Source organism: Rhynchophorus ferrugineus, unplaced genomic scaffold (genome assembly GCF_030347505.1).
Source record: "Rhynchophorus ferrugineus isolate W39M unplaced genomic scaffold, kcgeb_rfMv2 rfM1, whole genome shotgun sequence".
NCBI classification, from domain to species: domain Eukaryota; kingdom Metazoa; phylum Arthropoda; class Insecta; order Coleoptera; family Curculionidae; genus Rhynchophorus; species Rhynchophorus ferrugineus.
In genome coordinates, this window is record NW_027472580.1 from 18,396,312 (window position 1) to 18,411,251 (window position 14,940).

At 30.7% G+C, this 14,940-nt stretch overlaps 1 protein-coding gene across 5 annotated transcripts in view; it reads left to right on the plus strand.

The window, feature by feature from the left end:
• The window catches only part of Myo10A (unconventional myosin 10A), a 194,019-nt gene that overhangs the window by 84,428 nt on the left and 94,651 nt on the right, over positions 1-14,940 (plus strand). For all 5 annotated transcript variants that reach the window (XM_076417412.1, XM_076417448.1, XM_076417438.1 and 2 more), the window contains 5 exons: positions 4,304-4,490; positions 6,848-7,085; positions 7,148-7,312; positions 9,943-10,111; positions 10,396-10,608. In XM_076417412.1, coding sequence (XP_076273527.1) covers positions 4,304-4,490; positions 6,848-7,085; positions 7,148-7,312; positions 9,943-10,111; positions 10,396-10,608 — 972 coding nt within the window. The remainder of the gene's footprint in view (positions 1-4,303; positions 4,491-6,847; positions 7,086-7,147; positions 7,313-9,942; positions 10,112-10,395; positions 10,609-14,940) is intronic.

Genomic DNA, 14,940 nt, shown 5'->3' on the forward strand with positions numbered 1-14,940 from the left:
GTATGAAAAAATATCAAATACAAAAAAAATTATATACCAAAACAAAATGTGCTGCATGAAAAGGGCTTTAAAAAATATGATAAATCGAAACGGTTCATATCTGTCCTTCTGTTAAACCCATCGCAAATATTTGGTATTGCTGGACGTCAAATTATTGAGGAGCGTTTGCAGCTTTTATTTATTAATTATTTTCACATGAAATATATTTTGCACTTTCGAAAAGATTAAAAAGATGCCAGTAGAAATCTTACAAACATAAAACAAGTCAATTGAAAAGTTCCCTGCCTGACACATAGATGGCGCTACTAGAATTAAATACATATGTTTTTTAGTTAGCCCTAACCCTCAAAAGATGCGTGCATAAATTTGACAGATGTCAAATCATTAGTTTGAATTATAGCATTTTGAGTAAAACAACTTTTGTTATTGTGAAAAAAATGAATTAGACGTGGTGAAATGAGCACCGAAGACGGTGAACGGAGTGGGCAAATGTGAGCTCTTGATTTTTCCTTCTAAGTCTTTCATCAGCCAAGTAGTAAATTTCTCATTACTTCCTTTATAAACACTAAAAAGTAACACCTATTTCAGCGTAATGTCTGTCGTCTAGCATCTCAAAATATTGTAATTAAAAAAAAAATTAAAGTTTAACAGCCCACGAAAAGTTATTGTAGTAAATCGGATGTCAATATAATACCCATTTCAACTTATATTCTATCAAATATTGCACGTTCATTTAAAGTTTAGAATTAAGCATAAAAATAAAGAAAGAGTAAAAATAAATATAAAGATTAAGAAAAACTAAAAATAAAGAAAAATATAAAATAAAAATAAGAAAAAACCAAAATTAAGAAAAATATTTTAACAAATCATCTAACAAAATTTTAAATATAACAATAAACCTATAAACAAATACCATATGCGAATTATTAATTAACAATGACTAACCTTTTTTGCAATGATATGTATAAATAGCTCCAATCATTATCATATTTCTGTTAAAATTGCACACTGCTCTTACGTATTCGTGTTCGTAATATTGACTCGTATACTTGTATTTTTATTTTTTTCTAACAATCAAATAAATCAGGTCAAACACGTATCACTAATGAGTGCAAACCGCTAATCGTTCAGACTTGACATCAACGACACCCATGACCTTCAAGCTTTCATATTCGTTCGTTTACAGTAACGATCATAATATATATCGCGTTACGCATATTATTGGATTAAATTTATTTTACAATACATATATCTGTAAATGTGAGTTAACTTGTCTCTAGTCTGGTTGCTAATGAATTCTGATTGCCATTGTTGTTTACCAGAGAAATAACATTGCAGAAAGACTTGAAAATATTGAGATGTAACTTCATCAATATACTGAATTAGTTGTCATAAAAGACATCAATAATTCTCATTAATTAATTGTTTGCATCTAGCTTCATTTAATATCTAACTCTACTGGGAGTTCTTGATTCACTGTTATTTCTATTATTTTTAGGCATATTTAATATTATCCATGTTCTTGATCATATGAAAACAATTTGAAGCGCATCTTTATGAACAAACATGGGCTGAAATAAGATTGCACCTGTTTAATAAACCAAAACCACATAAAACATATTCCCCAATATATATTCTCTCTAATCTAATATATAAATTATATTGGTTTGATTGTCCGATAGGGAAAGACTATGAAAAGATAAAAATATGATAAATAATTGATTTAATGTTGAAACTATATTTTGAAAAACATTGAACATTTTTTGAAATAACATATTTAATTTAAAAAATTGTTGAATAAAATGAAATAATAAAAATAATATCTATATGCCTTTCTATTTTTATAAAATCACCATATTTTACAAGAACTCTAAGAACCATATAAATAAAAATTACAATAAAAAAAACCAAAATCGTTTAGATCAAACAGCTAATATTTTTAATTATATATTAAAACGAAAAAGCCACCTATATATATATGAAAGCAGTAAAGTTTTCTTATTTTTAAACCAATGTATGTTAGACCACCAAGAATAACACAACAATTTAATTATTATTCCTATAGAATTATTAACGTTACACACAATCTAAATATTTTAGATTTTTTTGTTGTTTTGATCTGATCGACCGTACCGATCGACTCGAAAGGAAGACTGTAAAGTTTTTTTTTCTTTGGACAGTAAAAAATAACTGAGACTTTTTAATGAAATATTTATGAAAAAATAACCTACAAGAATTAAATTAGTCTGTTTAGAAACTTATAATTATTGGTACACAAAATACTAGTTAAGGTTTAACGATGATTAGTTTAGATAGGAAATACTTAAATTTACTACTTATTTAGAACTTCTATCTATTATGCCTATTACTTTGCTTGAGTGAATTTGTCTCGTTGCTTCAGAACTGTTAGTTATAAATTGAAGTGAAGTTAGTTTTAATCTAGTTTAGATTTTTTAGAAATACAATTATGTAACTGAAAATGGCAATGCTCCATTTTCTATCAATTTGGCACGATTGTAATGTAATTATGTTTTGTACTTGTTATGGTATGAAAAAAGAAAAATATTCATACAAATCGAATTTACCGGAATTAAATATAGTATAGAAATGCTTTTAGAAATTCAATACGAGGAAACTACAATATTCTTTTATGAAACAATTTTTTATATAAATTATGCGTTTTCATAGATCTAGAATGACCTAAAGCAAGTTAGCTCTATGTCAACTAAAGTTCGTAAACCCTACATACAACGAATCATATAAACAAATTTTAGAACGCAATATAAAAATAATCTTAAAAATAACAATGTCCAGAAAATTTCAGGGGACGGAAATTTCTCGTGAACATTAGGGCAAAACATTTAACCATAATATATCATCGCTATATTTGCGAATTAGACACACCCTAATGTACCTCTAAGAGAGTAAACATGACTAGTTTTGAGTCCAACAAGCATCACGTGTTTCTTTTCATTGTTAGTTACAAAAAATGCAGTTATGATGCCAAAATGAGACATGTGCTGGAATACAAAGTGGATCCAAAAATAATACAGAAGTTTGAAAACAGTTAATTGGACAAAGACTGTTGCCAGACACAATTAGAACTTGTTCACTCAGTAGACGTTACTTAACAAGTCTTTTATTATCGACTAAGTCTTGGAAATGGTTCTAAAAGAGAGTTGCAACAAGAATCAAAATCTAGGTACGTTAAAGTGCTCCAACAATACAGAAGAAAGGAGTTTTTGCATCGCTTAGTTACTGGAGATTCAAAAAAGTATAGGGATACCCCGGTCACGCTTCCACTTCCACCACGAATTCAAATATTATAGCGCGAAGGTATTGTTAAGTACATGATGGAACCGACTCGACCTGGTATACTAACAGTTGCTAAAATTGAGCGAAAGAATTACAAGAGGACGCTATCGAACTCAACTTGTGCTTTAGAGATGTTAAAACAAAAAGGTCGCCATATCAAAACACATGACTTACCTTATTCTCCAAATATTGCTCCGTTGGATTATCCAGTCAATGGTATGCGGTCTAGCTGAATAACTATTTCGTACTTTTCAAATTATTCAAAATTGGGTCGATTCTTGAATCTTCAAAGAAGAAGAATTTTTTCAGTGCAAAAGGATTTTATTACTAAACTAATATACATAGTATTCCAATTAAGACTTTTACAACAAGAAATTAACATTTTAAATAAATTTATAAAAGCAATTAATATTACTCAAACTTATATCTTTTAAAAGCCATTCATTATATTTTGATGCTTTGCATCACTTTAAACGTCTTAATTTAAAGTACATTAATGCATAGCCTTCAAATTTAATTAAACTTAAACTTTTTACTAAATATCTGTCATAGTTATTACAAAATTAAAATATTTATCAACCAATTTTGAAATGCAAACTAAATATTTCTCTTAATTGATTTTTTGACTAAAAATATCATATTTTAATATAAAATGTAAAACTAATTTTAAAAATCCAACTTTATGCTTCCTCTAATTAACATTTAATTAAATAAAACGATATTAATATTCAATTTGCATCAAATATATTCAGATTTTAGGTGATATATTAACATAAATATAAACAAACAGTATATGTAACTGTATTATCTATATAAAAAAATGTTAAATATGGGTATAGCACCCTGCTCTATATTCTACCCAATTACGCGTTTTGCATTGCAAAGTCATCGACTATAACGGCACATACTGCCTTAATGCTAGACGATTAAGCTATATCGATATAATGTCAACAACCTTGCGATAAACAAAACGTTTTTTCTTCGACAGGTACGACCGGAACTTGATATACACGTACGCAGGAAGCATCCTGGTAGCTGTCAATCCATACCGGATGTTCGACGGATGTTACGGAATCGAATCTGCACAGAAATACAAGGGCAAGATGATCGGCGCTCTGCCTCCGCATCTTTTCGCTTCGGCCGCTGCCGCTTATGCTGCTTTACCATCTCCTCAGGTAATATTTTCAATTATATTTTTAAACGTTAACCAACAATAATACAGAATACATTTAACATAAAATTAATATTGTTTTGAATATTTTACTGACAAAAAACCTAAATTCTACATAGAATAGAATAAGTTACATCAATTCATCCAAAATTTATTCATTTCCTCTAGCAATTTGGCTTTATTTGAGCTGATTCGATATGAGTTATGATACACGATTGTAGTTTTTCTGGACATAGAAGATATTTTAAATTTTACTTGGAGATACTCAATTATTCAGCCACTAGATTCCTGGGAAATTATGGGCTATATTCTCTATTTTATTGACTTTTCTGTCTATTTTTCTGAATCTTTCTGACAAACCGTACTTTCTAATTTTCGTTTCTGTCGTAGACATACACAAGATAGTTCTTTGTTAGTCCTGCGTTATTTAACATTGATATAAATTCAATCTTCCATAGCATATGTCCAAATGTTAAGATTCGTCCATTTGCTGATAATACAATTATCTTTTCCTTGTCGCCTAATATACTACTCCACGTCTATATAACTCTATCTCAAGCATCATGGATAACTGTCTTGATAATCTTGCTCAATTATCGGCGCCTTCAAAATTTATAATTTCTACTGTACTTATTGCTGCTGTCTATTTTTCATTTCTCTAGAATTTTTAAGATCAAGAACTCTGCAGACTTGCAGAATAATAGCGTTAGGAAACTTTAAACCTAATCCTGCAATATATATACAATGTCACACATCCACTAAAAGACTTCAATTTTAAAGGATGACACTGGTTCTCAAAGAAAATGTTAAAATCATTAGTTGGACTGGCGCTGTAGTTACAGACTCCTATATAATATCTAGCCTTTCTAGCAAAATCTTAGTAATCTAGCATTTCAGAAATTATTGCTTCAAATTCTGTTCAATAGCCAAAATGTGAAATAATTTTGCAGGCGGAGGATACGTTACTCCACAACATCTCCGGTTTTGGCGCATGCGCATATTGGCTCCATTTAAATTTAAACACAGAATAATCCGAGTTTGGCGCATGTGTATATGCAGCTTTATATACTTATTTTTTTAACCGACTTAGAAAAAGGAAGAGGTTCTATGTTGTTTTATCGTGATTATTAGATTTAATGTCGAATATGTTAAGCGGATAAATACGTTCAGGAGGTAAATAAAAATGGTAAAATTTTGGAAATAACACATTTTATTTAAAAAAGTATTGAAAACGAACTAATAAAAATATAATGAATATATGTCCAGCTGTTTTTATATAAATATCATATTACGCATGATCATTATTTTTTATAAATAAAAATACACAAATATGATAAATAATTGATTTAATGTTGAAACTAAATTTTGAAAAACATTTAAAAAATTATTGAATAAAATGAAATAATACAAATAACATGCCTTTCTATTTTTATAAAAAAACATATTTGAACAATTAACAAGAACTCTAAGAACCATATAAATAAACATTACAATAAAAAAGACGAAAATCGTTTAGATCAAACACAGCTAATATTTTTAATTATATATTAAAACGAAAAAGCCACCTATATATATGAAAGCAGTAGGGTTTTCCTATTTTAAAACCAATGTATGTTAGACCACCAAGAATAACACAACAATTTAATTATTATTCCTGTAGAATTATTAACGTAACACACAATCAAAATATTCTAAATTATTTTGTTGTTTTGATCTGATCGACCGTACCGATCGACTCGAATAGATTAGACCGCCATTAGAAAAGGAAGACTATAAAGTTTATTTTTTTCTATGGTTTATTCTATGCAGGAAATTGCACATGCGCCAAATCCGGAGATGTTGTGGAGTAATGTATCTTCATGCCAGTAACCAGGGAAGAAACGGGTAATCTGGGTTGTCTCTCGATAGTCGATAGGCTTGATTGCGAGTACCGTAGTTGGGAGCACAAGCTAAATAGTAGGTCCAGTCCTGATAAACCCTAGTTGTAAAAAAGCGAAACTCGAAAATATAACAAACAAAATATAAAAGAAGGATATAATACGATCGGGTTTTTCTACATTGCACCACGGTCCTAAAGGCTATAAAAGATTTTCCTGGGGTGACTTAATTTCCGCTGATTGTGCAGTCAGTGTCTCATAAGTTTAGCTAGAATGGAAAGGAATTAAAGAGGAACCTCTACCTCGCTCTCCATGCTCACCAGATTTGGCTCCATCTGACTATTTCTCATTTTCATTGAGATATTTTTATATAAGATATAAATATATAAAAATGTGAAAAGAATCTTTATATATGGCAATCAGAATATAATATATAATATACGGCTTATAGCATACGGATCCTAAATATTAATATTTTTCTTAGGTCGTTGTAATCAGTGGCGAAAGTGGTTCGGGTAAAACCGAATCAACGAAATTGGTCATGCAGTATCTAGCGGCAGTGGCACCATCGGCTCCACGAGGCCAGGCCTTGGTCACCGAGCAGATTCTGGAAGCAACTCCGTTACTCGAAGCATTCGGTAACGCGAGAACTGTTCGAAATGACAACAGTTCTAGGTTCGGAAAATATCTCGAGGTGTATTTTAAGAATGGATCGATTATTGGTAGGTTTTTAAGTTGTCTTAGTTTCTGTATATACCCGGATTAATATTAATTTGACTTTCAGGGGCGAAAATTACTCAGTACTTGCTAGAAAAGTCTCGTATAGTAACACAAGCTCCCGGCGAAAGAAACTATCATGTATTTTACGAGCTTCTCGGTGGTTTGAGTAACACCGAGAAACAGAAGTACGGCCTGATTGACGCTGATAAATATTTTTATTTAAATCAAGGTAAAATCGATTTATATTTTTACACTAGAATGATTTTCTTGTTTTTTTTAACACTAATTTTGTTACTAGCTCTTTCCTTGTGGTCTAGTGATAATGAAAAGAACACAAACAAAAATATTAATTAGCTAATAAGTATTACTATTAGTTAACAATAACAACAAGTATACGTTTTATTCGAGTATTCGGCCATTCTTCAAACAACAGATAAATAACCAAACCTTTTATCTGCAAAATTAGAACGGCTGTGGCTCAACTCGTGACTAATATGCACATAGTCACATCATAGTTAAATGGATCAACCCCTCGAAAATGTCTACTTCACTACCCTCTTGGTTTTGGAGCATTCAATCTAATATTCTGGATTATTATACCAACTGTCCTAAGTCAAAGTTTATATTTAGTGGATTGATTAAAAATTAGCGTGATTGATATGAAAATAATACCGTCCAAATGTAAAATTATTTTTGAAATAAATAACCGTAAGAAATAATTCTTCGTGGCAACCCATTCGGTCACTTCAAGTGTTCTGTGGTGTAAGATATGAAGGGTTTTCTGATGGGTATATCTCGAATTAGTTGTAGTCCAGCTGTAGCAGTTCTACTTATCTACGTGCCTATGAAAGAAAGATGTTGATAAACGATGATTTACGAAGTAAAGTATAATTCTTAAACCAACTGAATGCATGCAATCTAATAAAGTATCTGTACAAAATGTGATGTAATGATGACCTATGCACATTAAAAAGTCGTGCCAACTTCCTCAGTAAATGGCTATCAAATCGTGGGGCTTTGATAAATTATCAGTTCTAAAATGACTTCCAACACGCTTAGTAAACCTAATGCCTATAGGATTATCTGTTTCAAATAGAATGATATTGCTCACCAAAGTTGGTCATTAGTTACGTTAGTAACATTCCTGTTTTTGCGCCACCATTCCAAACTCGCTCATTCAATTTTCAGCTGTATAAAATTTCTCTTCTTTATGTATTATTCAAGATGAAAACTAATAATTCAAATATAAAAAAATAAAATACTTTTAATAGTAAAATAGTTAATAGTAATAGTTAATAGTAATAATAAAATAAGTTTTTTTCTGAGAAACACAGACATTTTGGAATTAATTGAATATTTCCGAGCATTATTCATGTTAATTGCAACATTATTAACGTTAATACACAGTAGTAGGTAAAATATTAATACCAAGTAACACAATCTCCGTGTAAATAATGCGATGTGCATATAAGTCTATTCAAAAGAGCAGTGAGCTCACGTCATCTGCCTTGACGACGTCAAAACGTGGCAATGTTGCCGCACCAACCCTGCGTTTTAGTTCATTTTGGTTTGATTAAATATACCGAATATTAAATAAAATATCGAACTGTTAAGTATATAAAATACTAATTTAAAAAATACTTTTGAACTAAGAACTGTAACTGAACTAGTAAGAATACTGTAAAATATAATTTATTTTAATATTATAATATATCTAATGCACATATTATCAAAGAATTTTAACCTACATTAATTTACACTTATGATCCGTTGTATTGTATTTAAATTGACTTTTTTTTCCACACCACCTATGATTTAGAGTCCCAGTGTTATCCTCTGGAGGTTACCATAATACTGGATCCTAATACACCTGATTAACAATTATATATCCAAGTAATATGTATTACTATCATTAGAGAGCATATACACATTTTAGAAAAGAATTAGTATTTCTTTCTCTCCCCACACATTTTAACCAAATGCTCAATATACTGTGGACAATTACACACATATTTGTGCACATAAAACTTTCACACTCTACAATAAGATTTCCAACAGATATGCTATATTATTTATATCTCACCTTTAGTTATTTTCACTCTCATCACCCTGTCTTTTAGCTGTTAATGTTGATTTCCAATCTATCTAACAATTGTTCACAATTCCATAATTTGTCAATATCTTCTGCAATGTGCCTGATCGAGTTCATCTATACCGAAAGTGTATTAACCATTTCTGTTTGCAGCATGAAGAACAAAATATCTACAATTAATTATTCCTACCATTTACATAGCTGGTCGGATTACTACGAATGAACATCTGAATCTTATTATGACTAACATATTGCTACCAAATACAGTATCATATAGCAAGATAATAACACGCCCACATGAACATTCAAAATGTTCAGTCTTTGGTGTTCAGACATTTTACCTAACCAGCACAGTTGCCAGACCTCAGCATAATTGAACTGTTATAGAGTAGAGAATGAGGAGTATAGATTTCCATCATTGAAGCAAATGGCGGATGCTTTGGTTCAAGAGTGGAAGTACATTCCGCTGGAAACTACGCTCTATGTATCAATTAAGCGAAAAAGTGCAGATATTTTAAAAGCAAATTATGGCTCAAAAACTTATTAATAAATAAATAATGTGTATATGTTAGGTATTGTTATTCTTATTGTGTCGATATGTTATATCCAAAAGGTCATTCAAGCTTGTCACGTAGAGCCTCTAAATATCTATCAATATTATGTACATTTACATTTTCGTTTATTACATATAGATTCTTACTAATTATTTTTTAGTTTTTGGCAAGCATGTAGGAATTCAAAATATATGTTAAAATATCTTTATTCAGGAGGAAGTGATTGCTCACCGGGACATTCCGGTTCCGGAGCGGATTGGAAGGCCTTAACCAGAGCCATGGAAGTGTTGGGAGTGAGCGAGAGCGAGCAAGAAGGAATCGTCAAGGTCCTAGCGTCAGTTTTGCACTTGGGAAATATTTATTTCCATAGGAGACAGCTCAGGTAAGAAAAAAACACCACCTGTAGGCAGCGAAACTAATCGTTTGATTGTCATACAAGACACGTATGTAAATTCTAAGTGACACAACCGTCAATGAATGCATACGGTGACACAAAAGGACAATTTTGTTTTGTCGATTTCAACAACCGACTACCGAAACGTCCTCGGTCGTTGCCGTAACCTTCCCCGTCAGACGCCGTCCATAAATCCAATGGACGGACTTAAAATTCCGCCTATCGGGCGATTTCAATAACGTCGCTTCTCATTTGTTAACGAAATTTCACAGGCACGGTCAGGAAGGCGTGGAAGTGGGCTCGGATGTGGAAATCAAGTGGGCCGCGCATCTGCTGCAGATTTCCGCGACGGGATTGCAGAGGACGCTGACGTCCCGTATCACCGAAGCTCGTGCAGAACGCGTATTTTCACCGTTGAGCATCGATCAGGCTCTGGACGCCCGAGACGCATTCGCGAAAGCATTGTACTCAGCATTATTCAATTGGTAAGTTCACTTAAATAAACTGAGATAAGATGAAAACTGTAAATAGAAACTTCTCTTGTGTAAAACCTTTTCTAAATCTAAATCAAATATGGAATTTTAATAAATTGACATCTTGATTTGATTCGAATCCCTGATATACATATAATACCAATCAGCACTTTAGTTATAATTAAATATTATCAATTCGTACATAAAACTAGATAAAGAACACAAGATCAATTTTCTCAAGATATTTCTTCAGTTTAATTAATTATTAATATATTCTTATTTCATTATCAAAAGAAATAGGAATGCTTTGGAAATAACAACTTGTAAAACTGTATATACAAAATAAAATAAAGTTTGCGTATACTTACATAATATATTAATTCGTAAGTATAAAATATACTAGGCGCTTGAATGTATTTTGGTCAGCGATACATATTTTTTAAAATGCGAAACATAATATAAAAAATCTGACCTAAATATTAAGTTCGATAGATTTAACTCTAAATAGAATAATAGTTTTCCATTTGATATTATTGAGATTCAGTATACAAATTTTAATCATGGAACATTCAAAATTACATTTTCAACATTCATCATTACTTTTGTTCATTTGATTTGAAGAAATATGCTACTGAAGCCCATTAAACACTTTTAGAAACTTATGGTTAAAATTCCCCGTCATTACAATTGTCGGTTTTGGTTTAAATAGCCTGGAAGTTCACAAACAAAACGAAGACAATGAATTGCAAAGCTTATTAGACGAAAATCTAGCTTAAACCCTAATAGAACTTTCACAGTTATATAAATTGACTGGAAATACCATTTCAAACCGTCTCGACGTGGCAGTTTCATTACTAACCGGCCAATAAAAGGGGAGTTTTCTATAGCGCATTATAACTGAAAATAAAAAATGGTCCTATTGCGACAGGAACTGTTCTCATTGGTTAGCTAAAAAGAGCTACATCGGCCACGAAGCAGAATATTGGTGGCCATAAAGTAGTATTGAAAAACGTTCAGCAAGATAAAGTAATTAACTCAAAACTCATGCTCTTGCATGATAACATTCGACTGCGTCTTGCAAAAATTTTTAGAAAATGAATGAACCCGAATAAAAGAAAGTTTTAGGGTGATACACTGATTATAGCGACCCCCCAAATTTTCGATGCCAGTTTTGTAGTACGATTTGTCCTTTGCTTCCAAATAGGCCTCATTCGAGGAAAATTTCTTCCCAGTGAGCATTCTTTTGAGATCTGGGAACAGGAAATAGTCGCGTGGGACCAGATCCGGAGAATACAGTGGATAAGGAAGCAATTCAAAGCCCAATTCATGGATTTTTGTCATCGATTTCACTGATTTGTGACACGGTGCATTGTTTTGGTGAAGTAGCACTTTCTTGCTCGTCAAATGCGGTCGTTTTTCGGCGATTTCGTCCGTCAAACGGTCCAATAGCGCTATGCAATAGTCACTGTTGATGGTCCTTCCTTTTTCAAGGTAGTCAATAAAAATTATTCCATGCGCATCACAAAATACAGACGCCATAACCTTGCCAGCCGAATATTGCGTTTTGTCACGTTTTGGAACGGGTTCATCGTGTGCAGTCCACTCGGATGATTGTCGATTGGACTTTGGAGTGAAATGATGGAGCCATGTTTCGTCCATTGTCACATATCGACGCATAAACTAGGGTATATTACGCTTTATCAACTTCAAACACAGCTCCGAATCATCAACTCGTCGTTGTTTTTGGTCAAAAGTGAGCTCGCGCGGCACCAACTTTGCGCAAAGCTTTCTTATACCCAAATATTCGTGGATGATATGATGAACACGTTCAGTTGATATCTTTAGAGTATCTGCTACTCATTCAATATCAATTTACGGCCATTCAAAAATTATTTTGTGGATTTTCTTTATGTTTCGTCGGTAACAACCTCTCGGTGGTCTTCGGTGCTCATTTTACCACGTCTAAACTTCAATGACAAAAGTTGCTTCACTCAAAATGCTATAAGTCACAAACTAATGGTCCGACAGTTGTCAAATTTATGGACGCATCTTTTGGGGGTTAGGACTCAAAAAACATATGGATTTAATTCTAGTAGCGCCATCTATGTGTCAGGCTGGGGACTTTTCAACTGACCTGTTAAAAAACTAATAAGAACTATATATATATATATATATATATATAAATATATATATATATATATATATATATATATATATATATATATATAAAGAATAAACTAAAATAAAGAAAACATTAACATTAACCTCAAATATGTACACTTATAAATTTAAATACTTTCTGTATTCATACAATTATATCTTAACTTACTATAACTATCACATTTTTACTTTTAAACTTATTTAATTTTTACTTTAAAAAAACATATATTAAGTTCATGTCTTTTCTAATAAATAAAGGTGTATAAGTACGTATGCGCCATGATTGCCAGATTTAGTTCCCTTTGACTTGATGACTAAATGAAAGAAGTCTAATAAATGGAAGTTTTAATAAATTATATAGTCTATTCAATTTTATTCTGTTTTTTGTACATTGTCATCAAGATACTTAATGTATTGCTTGCCGCAATTTCTAAATTCATTTTAGAATCAGACAATATTTTCCTTCTCATTTTATTCTAGTTACAAAGAGACGCAATGCTGTCTGATTAGTTCAAACACGTAAACGAATGAGCCTGTCAGAGTTGTTCGCTTAATCAAACATATGTAAAATTCTTGAAAGCAATAGTGATAAGAGATTATAACTCCAACCTATAAACTATTGTGGCTTTATAATTAACTGTAGTTTTTAGATATACTATAATGTTAAAATAAATTATATTAGATAACATTTTTGTACAATTATTTTATCTTGATTAGAATTTTGTTGTATGTCAAAGCTAAACTGAACTAAAACTCAGAGTTGATGCTGCAACATTGCGACGTTTTGACGTCACAAATTTAGATGACGTATATAGAAAATAACTTTGAATAGACTATATATATATTTACAAACGTCAGAGATTATTGAATAATTTACATGAATTGTATTGTATATATATATATATATATATATATATATATATATATATATATATATATATATATATATATATATATATATATATGATTATATATGCTAGAAATTAGACAATAGCAATAACACACAATACTCTTTTTTTACAAATCATGGATTTTTTTACTCGCTTCAATTCCACCTATCGATGATACTGTTAACCTTCAATCATCTTGCGAAATGCTGAAATACACGTTAGTGTTGTCATAACTCTTTATATAGCAAAGGATTACTTCAACAATAATACGCTCATTAATTAACGACGTGTGATCGAAGATTAATTCGTCATCTTCGGCATATTTCTTCTTTGAGTTGGTTGGTGATAATAACGCAATATCGGGATTTTGTTTCTATGCTATTCCAGTGATTAATCAGCTGCATTCGCGTAGTTTCTGTACAGTCAGGGGATTCTTGCTACTTTATTTGTACAAACAGGTAAAATGTTAGTATTATTAATAGACTTGTCATTCCGACAGGATATATTGTGGACAATTTTAAGATATTTGATCAGTTTTTGTTATATTTATTGATTGATTACAATGAAAATCAAAAGTTGTTGGTGTTAGTTTTATAGTGACTCTTTTTTAATGGTATGTTGATATTTCTGTTTCGAGTAATATTTAATTAATGAGTTTATTGATATTAGTATTTATTTTAATTCATGTCTATATTAGGTATTTAGTAAAATTAATTTTACTTGAGTTATAATACGCAAATATTATTTACTTTTTCATAATGACTCCAGATTTTTTTAATATTTACGATATATGTTGCATTATATATGTTCTTGATCAGTAAAAGGAAAAAAAATCTATAAAGAGATCAGTAATAAAAGTATGGATTTAAGGGTGGTTAAAATATGTACATCTTTTGTGGCATTATATTACAATTTTTATATATTTTATATTTATATATGTAATATTTTATATATTACATTAGATATGCTTAGTACAATCTGAATTTACAAATTAATTCATTACTCTTGTTCTGTTGTACTTACATTAATACACAAGCAAGGCGAGTACGGGATTAATACATCAATATGTATTTCCCAAAATTATATTACATATGGCTAGAAAGTTTTAGATATCTTTTTTATATAATATAATTAAAAATAAGTTCAATATTCAATACACAATTAGTTTTTTAGAGAATCAATCTTGTCTCTGTCGATGAGATGATTTATCATTTATTAAATAATAAAAGTCTTGTGTGTTGTTATTTAATGTACAATTTATTATATAATTGATTAGGTTGTATAAAAAACCAAA